Consider the following 9,631-nt stretch of genomic DNA (forward strand, 5'->3'; position numbering starts at 1 on the left):
TTAATAAAAGTTATTATTATTACTAACATTAGTATTAGAATTAACATTATTATTATTATTAACTTTAATATTATTATCATAATTACAATTATTATTATTATCATTATTATTATCATTATTATTATTATTATTATTATTATTATTATTATTATTAACATAAGTATGAATATCATTATTAAAAATGGTTATTATTAAAAATTAGTATTATTATTATTATTATTATTATTATTATTATTATTATTACTATTATTATTATTATCATTTCTACAAAAAATTATAAATTTATTAACATTAAAGCTATCGTTATTTATGTCACTTATTAAAATAATATTGATTATGAAAATAAAAGTTTTAATGACGTTAATAAGGTTATAAGTAAAGATTATATATACATAAATGTACTTAATACACATAGCTTAACTATATTAACAATTATATAAAATGAAAATATATATAAATATTGAAATTTATAAATTATTAAATATATAAATTACATCACTAATAATAATATATATTTATTCGATTACGAGTATATGTGTTAATGAATATACAAATGATATAGGTTTGTGAATCCGAGGTCAACCCTGCATTGTTCAGTTGTTCAATGTCGTCATGTGTATTTTTACTACAAAATACAGTATCGTGAGTTTCATTTGCTCCCTTTTTAAATGCTTTTGCAATATATATTTTTGGGACTGAGAATACATGCGCTGCTTTATAAATGTTTGACGAAATAGACACAAGTACTTAAAACTACATTCTATGGCTGGATTATTAAACCGAATATGCCCCTTTTTAGTCTGGTAATATAAGAATTAGGGAACAGACACCCTAATTGACGCAAATCCTAAAGATAGATCTATTGGGCCCAACAAGCCCCATCCAAAGTACCGGATGCTTTAGTACTTCGAATTTATCATGTCCGAAGGGAGTCCCAGAATGATAGGGGATATTCTATATGCATCTTGTTAGGGTCAGTTACCAGGTGTTCACCATATGAATGATTTTTATCTCTATGCAGTTTGCGAAATGCCTGATATGAGATGTATATTTATGGAAAAATGAAATCTTGTGGTTTATTAAAATTATGGAAATGAATGTTTATTATAAACCTATGAACTCACCAACCTTTTGGTTGACACTTTAAAGCATGTTTATTCTCAGGTATCAAAGAAATCTTCCGCTGTGCATTTGCTCATATTAGAGATATTACTTGGAGTCATTCATGACATATTTCAAAAGATGTTGCATTCGAGTCGTCGAGTTCATCAAGATTAATACTAAGTCAATTATAGTTGGATATATTATGAAATGGTATGCATATCGTCAACTTTCGATGAAATGAAAGTTTGTCTTTTAAAAACGAATGCAATGTTTGTAAAATGTATCATATAGAGGTCAAGTACCTCGCGATGTAACCAAATGTAATGTATTCGTCCAGATGGATTAGGACGGGTCACTACAGCATACACTTCTATTTGTGCCCGAGCATAATTAGGTCTTCCCCATGACTCCATACACATAGTACTTGTGTATGAGTCCAACATTAACGGCTTCCCAATTTTCGAGGCAATTGTACTCAACCCAACATCCGTATATCCCGCAAGAGGCACATCATGAATTTTAACCCACACCGGCACTTTCGTAAGATCCTCTTTAGTTAGCGAGACATTTGGTGACCACTTATTCAAAATAATTGGAATCGAACGAATAATCCATGGTCCATTTTCCAATACATCCTTCATACCTTGTTCTGACGAAAATTTAAAAAAGACAAATCCTTTCGAATTCATCATAATCTTCTCAATACCATACTTCCGCCATACATTCAACACATAGTTTTGGACCATAGGGTATGCTATTCTTTTACCAAGAAAATACCCATAGAGGGTATTATTATACCTCGTTGTTGCTTCTTCATAGTTTTGGACCATAGGGTATGCTATTCTTTTACCAAGAAAATACCCATAGAGGGTATTATTATACCTCGTTGTTGCTTCTTTCACCGATGCTAACGGTATAGCTACATCCACTCCATCTTCGAGATCACCCTTTTGTTCAACAAATCTGAAATTGACCTTACGTGTGGTCGAAGGAGCACCAAGTATGTCCCTAAAGGAAGGTTTAGGAAAACCTTCACCATCATTATCTAACCCAGTTTCTTCCTTATCTTTGCCATGTGACTCCACTGAATTAGATCCAGGTATTGGATCCTTGATAGGGCTAATTTTAGATGCTGAAACATTAGCTTTCAACGCCTCATCAGACGAGTTCTCACTTGACGATTCATCCACATGATGCATACTAGCCTTATCTATCTCCTGGTCTTCAATACCTTTAGCCGAATCATCAAACGTATTACCTACAGATGCAGTTTTGCCCGTGAAAGAAACGATATCCTTGAAATCTAATATGTTTCAAGTTGAGATTGACAATACGACTGATATTTGACAATTTACAAGACACTTTAGTTGATACATTTGCTGAGAAATCATTTGTTGATATAGGTGATCACTAAGCTATTTTAAATTACATCACTTACATGTCGGAAGCAATTAAAAAGTTGACAGTCATAAAATTCTTTTAAGATTGGGTATTATCAACATTATTTGAATCACTCCACATTCAACAAATTTTACAACTTTAATCTATTTGTAGTGTAGGGGGCATGGTTTGGTGGTGTGGGTTGTTTTTTATACTTTTTTTATGAGTATGACGTGTGAGTTTTTCATGTGAAGTATTGGTGGTGTGGATTTTTGGTGTGAGTTGGGACATATTGTGATAATGTGTTAAAACATAATTGATGAAGTAGTTAAAAATGGATAAAAAATAATATTTTTAAAATAATAAAAAAATTATTAAAAAAACAACAACGGGTGTTGCTCACCCCTTTGCCAATCCACGAACGCCACCATCCAAGCCCCATCCAACGCCTTGATACTTGGGTTTGTGGGACGCGCTTTTTGCCAAGTCACCATCCAACGTCGTTGGTGGTGACCGATACTACCGGTCTAATAAACTACTTTGAGTTAATATTGCTTTTTCATGATACTTCTGTGGAAGTAACTTAAAATGACATAAAAAACATTCTTACACTCACAAACAACTACTATTGGCAAATTCATGACTACCTAAAAAGATTGAACTCATTTTAGTCATCTTTGGGAATCATGAAAAATAACTTAGAGCACTGGGTGTGGTGACGCGTCTGTTCAATAGTGTTAGTTCAGTGTCTTGTTGATGACTGGACACTGACTGAACTGACACTGGAAACTGTAATTGGTGAAAAAAACAGGGGAATTGGGAAGAATGTCAGTTCAGTGTCAGTTCAGTGTCTTGGAAAGAGAAAATATTGTATGTTATTATTATTTAATTATTTTTTAAAATTAATTTAATTATTTGAAAAAACAATATTAACACAAAATAAACTTCATTAATAATAAAAAAAAGTTACATAATTAAATATTAAACTACAAAATGAAAATACAATGCATAATAAAGACGTTATTTGTAACTCGAATAGCCCAAAGATGTTCGACCAATTTCACTCTTCCCCCTCATCCTCCGCCTCCTCTTCCTCCTCCTGAGCTCAAATAGCCCAAACATGTTGAAATAAATCGCCTCGTAAACGTTCATGCACCTCCCGATCGTGTAATTCCTTCGTCCTGGCTTTATACTCTTCACATCTATCGTACCAAGTAATTTGCATGTTCTGAACCGGTTCATACACCCAATTATTCTCAGAAATGTTGAACTCATTATCTTCAACTATCATGTTATGCACTATGACACACGCATACATAATTCTTTGAATAGCCTTCAACGAATAAGCCCTTGTAGGTTGTTATAGTATATGCCACGTCCTTGCAAAATACCAAAAGTCCTCTCAACATCCTTTCTTGCCTTAGATTGTTTGCGTGAAAAGTATTTACTCTTGGGATCAGCTGCACTCGAATACGCTTTAACAAACGATGCCCATTGAGGGTAAATCTCATCCGCTAAATAATAACCCCTTTTGTACTCCACACCATTAATAACATAAGGGATGTCTGGGAAATTATCATTAAGCATCGATTCGAACAAAGGACTGGTATTTAACACATTTATGTCATTGTTTAACCCAGCAACCCCAAAATAAGCATGTCATATCCAATTATCATATGAGGCAACGGCTTCAAGCATAATAGTTGGATGACTATGATCTCCTCGCTTAAATTGGCCTTGCCATGCAACCGGACATTTTTCCCAAACCCAATGCATACAATCTATACTACCTAGCATGCTGGGGAAGTCATGTTTTTCCTCATGAACCTCGTATAAACGTTCCATGTTCTCACGAGTAGGCTCGCGCATATAATCATTTGAATATAAAACAGTAATACATTTACAAAAATTTTGTAAACTTTCACGAGCTACACGTTCTGACATTTGTAAATACTCGTCTAATGCATCGGGTGCATAACCGTATGCCAACTGACGAAGTGTCGCCGTTATTTTTAAATGTGTACTAATGCCTAACTCGCCACGGCAATCAGGTTTAACATGAAACCATTCAAAATGTTTAGGTAAACGATTTGCAGAAAATTTTAATATACCTTCCATAATTCGGTTGAATACACGTCTCCTCATTCGAAATCGACGTTTGAACTCCACTTCGCTATACTTCGGACGTTCAGCAAAATAGTCTCTTATGAGGCGATCATGTGCTTCATGGTGATCACGTCTGATATAGCGTCGCGTTAAACGAACATTAGAACTATCCCCCTCATCACTTTGATCGGCCTCTAACATTTCGAGTGCAAGCATCGTATACACATCGTCGGAAGATGAATAAGTCATTGTATTTTATAAACTATTATTTGTATTGTATAAAAAATGAGAGAAGTGAGGTTTGTGTGAGTATATAGAATGTGATTTGTGTGTGTATTTATAGAGGTTTAATAAATAAAATAAAAAAAGAACAAAAAAAAAAAGAAACCGAAGGCTTAACGGCTAGTAATTTGAAAATGGGACCCACTTAATCATTAACAACCCAAAGTCGACGCCGGCCAGGTCGACGCTGCACCGACGCCGGGCTGGTGTGGTGGCGACGGTCAGTTGGAAGTTTTGGGGGTGGCGACGCCGGACTGATCGAATCGACACCCCATGCTCTTAGCAAGTCCAAAATTCTATAACTGTTTACATACTCAATTATAATTTAAAAAATTTATTTATTCAGTGTCACATTATACATTTACTGCTATTTCAACTGATTCATTCCAAACAAATATTATAAGTAAAGAACATATTTGAATTTGAATAATGTCATGACTAAAACCTGCAAATTTTATGGATCTTAAACTAGTCACTAATAATAATAATGATAATCACTAATAATAATAATGATAATGATAATTTTTATTCTTACTTATGCAAAAGAAAATAATCATATAATTAACTTACTAAAAAATACATTAAAATTGTTAGCAAACTGCATATACGCTAAAGCTGTTCAAAGAATATCAAAAAATGGATATTCACAGGAATCATACTAATAAAAAGGATTCCATTTAATTCTTTCTCGTCGTCATTTTGCAGGTCCAATAAAACAGACCCACAATATGAAAACGAGAAAACTAACAAAACAAATGAACCCAAAATTGGATAAAAACCATCCCTACTATCTACTGCATCTATGTTAATGCATAAAGAAAACTAAACTAAATCCACTTACAAAACTTGAAACCTTCTTAAAGCCATCTAGCAACGTGTTATTCTTCTGTTTTACTCGTTTTTTTCATTTTTCGAAATGAAACTCTCTCTTGCTGCCTAGAAATTTTGTCTTCTTCTATACGTTGTAATAACTCTTCACAAACTTTCAAACATGCAGCACTGAATCTTTCCATGGCTTCAAAAACAAGTCTTAAATTGGTTTGAGCGCTAACACTTTTACTAGTTTCACTCTGATAAACAGCTGAAAGACCATTATTTTCACCCACAGACAAAACAATACGTTTATCAAGTACTTGCAACTCTTTATGAATCTTTTGATCTTCCTTTTCTAAATCCTTGACTTTTCTCTCCATATTTTTATGCATTTCCAACCTCCGTCTCATTTCTTGCTTATCCCTTTCCCATAACTGAAGAACAACTTTCACAAAATCTCGCATCGATTCCACAACTTCCTTATCAGAGATTCGGCTTACGGCTTGAGCCCATTGGTTACAAATTATAAACACGGTTGGTGCACCTATTCGGCTGGGTGAAAATGGGACCGGCCCATCAGCGGTTTCTTCGGGTATGTATAAAAGACATTTTAGAAGCCAGTTGTTTAATGATGACACAAAACCCTTTTGTGCTCCAAACCAACACGAGAACCGAAAAGTCCAATTTAGAAGTTCGTGTTCTAATTGTAAGGTGGCTTCTAGACTATCATCAGAAAAGTGTTTATGGGAGGCAATGGCGTCTAACCGTTTAGCAGCCCCAATTGCACGGCATTGACTATTATGACACTCGAGCATTGACCTATACATCCTTGTTAACCTGGAGATACGAATTTCTCATTTATTAAATCACAGTTTTGCAGCATTTTAAACCAATAAAAAAGTAAATGATTTTATTAGGGATAACATATGCATTTAAAAAGTTACACAAAAGTAGACAAATAACAGATGAGCATTCTAGGCCACCCGAGTATCAAATTGGTTTTGTCCAAGGTTGTAAAAATCGCGATTCGAGGAACAAGTAGGGAATGAGTCGGGCATTGACCAACATTGACTTTAAGTAATAAATAAAGAAAACATATATATATACTACACATTAATATATCAAACATCAAACATAAAATAGATATATTGCACTGAATCTAATTTTAGAAAATCTTAAGTTTTTGACCAAATTTTGACTTTGACCGACTCAAACCCGACTTTTTAGCGTTGACTGACTTTTAAGGTGTTTTTGGCGACTCTGGACGGGCTAGTCCCCTAACCGACTCAGCTGACTTTTACAACAGTGGTTTTGTCTATGCTAATATCAACCATAAACTTACAGGATGATAGACATGCCCTTAAAATATTAAACTAAAATCAAAATTATCAGGTTAAGCATTAATGTATTAGAAATGGTTTCTTCGTTTTTATAAACGATTGGATAAATATTGACTTGAATCGCATTATTTGTGTAAGAGCTTCAGTACTTTTATGGCCAATGAATACATTTTATGCCAAATAAAAATATTATACAGATAAAGTAGCACATACCCATTAATAAACTCATTAAGTTGTGGCCACAACTCTTCATCTCTCAATTTGTTAATTTGCTCAGAGATTTTATCGACAACTTGAATTGCAATTCTGATTTTGGTTGATAGACTCCTAACGAAAGTTCGTGTTGCATCAATTTTTTGTTGTTCAGCACCCTTCTCATCTAAACGTTTTAATTTTCTATCCTTTTCGTCATGGAGTACTCTCATTTTCTCCTCAACCTACACATTACATAAGCATTGTTCAGTTCATCAATTATCAATTAATCAATTAAATAAATTAATTATACAACTCTATGGACATAATTCATGAATGATGTTACCATACCTTAACTTCCTCATATAATTTCTTCTCCCATAGATAGAGTTTATGCAAAGTAGATGAAAGATTATTAGACTTCGTCCTTAAATCAACATTGTCATCTAAGTTGGCAGTATCACTATTTTTTAAAGCTGCTACTGCTAATGAAGGTGAAAACGCATTTAACATCTTTGAGGGAACTGATACATTAAAACGTTTTATAACCAAAGTCAGCTAAAAACTATGAGATATGAATGTAAACATGATTAGTGTAAACAAATAATGAAATTCACAACAATTTTGTTACCTTGATAGGCGGCATGCTTTCGGTTGTGTGGAACTTTTCCAACTTCAAGCATCTTAGCTAGCTCATTACCAGATTCTGAAGCACGATCGAATTGAATTTGAATTTCTTTTACAACTTCTGAATCATTATGAAACTCATTAATTGGCTTTCCTCCACCAGATGTCTCCCCTTTCTCAACCACATGAACCTCAAACTCAACAGGTTCTTCTTCATGTACAGTCGGTTCACTTTTGTAATGAAACTCACTGATCGAACTGCCATCACTCTCATCATCATCAACCAATGCTGCTTTCTTCAAATCTACATTACCCCCACCACCACCACCACCATTGCCGCCATCAAAAAACGTCTTATTTGAAGAATGAATTTCTTTAACGATTTCTTCCTCATAATCTACATCTTCCAAAGGAGGTATATTCTCTTTCTCCCTCACTTCACTTGAATCCATACTAGTTGGTGTATAGGGAGGATAATAACTCTCAAAAGTCTGAAAAGGATCAAAGAAATCCCACGTGGAATTTGTTGGTGGTGGTGGTGGCGGTGGCGGTTGTTTCGAAGTCGACGCCTCATTCTGAATATTCCTACCAGGCGGCGATGAGAAACCACCACCACCACCGGACGGTGGTTCCCTCGAACCGAAAAAGTCGCCATAACTAGAGTAATTATTGTTATACGAGTAAGAAGAGCTAGGGTTTTCATTACTAGGGTTCCGATAATCATAACCATTGTTATTGTTATAATAAGATGATGATGAAGTTGAAGCTTCACCATAACGCATAGTTTCCGGATTCATTGGCCGTTGCTGGTACACTACTGACGGAGTAGGTTGTTTTCTCATAAAATTCATTGTGTAACGATTAGAACCGTATTCCGGCGGAGGATATCCCGCCGGCGGATAACCGTATCCTGAAGGAGGATAACCAGCAGGTGGATAATTAATCGGAGGATAACCAGCCGGAGGATAATTAACCGATTGATAACCGTCCGGAGTGTAATTAACCGGCGGATAACCGGGAGGGGGATAAGAAGGACCTAGGGTTTCAGGATGATCATTATAAATCAAATTACCGTTCTGTTGATTCTGACGTGGCGGTAAAAAAACTTTACCATGACCGTCATTATCGGAGTGTAGATGAATAGTACCGTCACCATCATCTTCATCGGAATCTTCATCGGAATCGGAAAGAAAGTGAAGATGAGAATCACCGGAATTCGAATGCGAATGATGATTATTATCATGTCCGACGTTCTGTACCGGAGGTTTAATCACCGGCGACGGAGGACGACTATTGTGTACGGCAGCAGCAGAGTGCACATCAAAAAAACGATGTAACGAAACGCCGACGTTTTTAAGAGAGTGACAGTAAGCTAAATGAGCTTCTGCTAACGCATAACGTTGATGAATCGCGTCGTCAAGAAACGTACACCGTTGACGGCATAACGCCACCGCCGGTGAGTCTTCCGGTTTAGAACCTACGCAGCCCATAACTAACAAACAAACCAAATAATTCGTTAAAAAAAAAGAATTTATTTATTTATTTAGAAAAAAAAATAAAAAGGAGAGAATAAATTGGGGATAGGGGTAAAATAGGAATTTAAGAGTGAAAAAGTTAAGGAGTATGAAAGGGGAGAATCTTTGACAGCGGGGAATATCTCGTCCGCTAGTAGGAGCTGACATAAGAGATAATGGAGATATATAGATACAAACGAGTGTACCTTTTTTTAGAGTTAGTTTCGATAGAGAGATGGTGGTGGTACGATTATTGTTATTTACTGTTTGATC

General features: G+C 35.0%; 2 protein-coding genes across 2 annotated transcripts; both read right to left on the reverse strand.

The window, feature by feature from the left end:
• Nucleotides 1-4,143: 4,143 nt before the first annotated feature.
• LOC139859816 (uncharacterized) lies at nucleotides 4,144-4,839 on the reverse strand. The gene has a single exon (XM_071848587.1). It carries the CDS (start codon nucleotides 4,837-4,839, stop codon nucleotides 4,144-4,146), a length of 696 nt encoding a protein of 231 aa, XP_071704688.1.
• A 710-nt stretch (nucleotides 4,840-5,549) lies between these two features.
• LOC139858121 (uncharacterized) lies at nucleotides 5,550-9,334 on the reverse strand. The gene is made up of 4 exons (XM_071846974.1): nucleotides 7,849-9,334; nucleotides 7,569-7,741; nucleotides 7,239-7,462; nucleotides 5,550-6,522 (listed from the first exon to the last, which is right to left on the reverse strand). Exons 1-4 carry the CDS (start codon nucleotides 9,332-9,334, stop codon nucleotides 5,751-5,753), a joined length of 2,655 nt encoding a protein of 884 aa, XP_071703075.1. The 3' UTR covers nucleotides 5,550-5,750.
• Nucleotides 9,335-9,631: the final 297 nt, after the last annotated feature.

Source organism: Rutidosis leptorrhynchoides, chromosome 7 (assembly GCF_046630445.1).
Source record: "Rutidosis leptorrhynchoides isolate AG116_Rl617_1_P2 chromosome 7, CSIRO_AGI_Rlap_v1, whole genome shotgun sequence".
Taxonomy (NCBI): Eukaryota; Viridiplantae; Streptophyta; class Magnoliopsida; order Asterales; family Asteraceae; genus Rutidosis; species Rutidosis leptorrhynchoides.

Coding starts and splice junctions, on each gene's coding strand:
- LOC139859816 (XM_071848587.1), bottom strand. CDS start 4,839: ATGACTTATTCATCTTCCGACGATGTGTATACGATGCTTGCACTCGAA.
- LOC139858121 (XM_071846974.1), bottom strand. CDS start 9,334: ATGGGCTGCGTAGGTTCTAAACCGGAAGACTCACCGGCGGTGGCGTTA. Junction 7,463..7,568: donor AATTATATGAGGAAGTTAAG/GTATGGTAACAT, acceptor TGTAATGTGTAG/GTTGAGGAGAAAATGAGAGT. Junction 6,523..7,238: donor CTTAATGAGTTTATTAATGG/GTATGTGCTACT, acceptor TCGTATCTCCAG/GTTAACAAGGATGTATAGGT.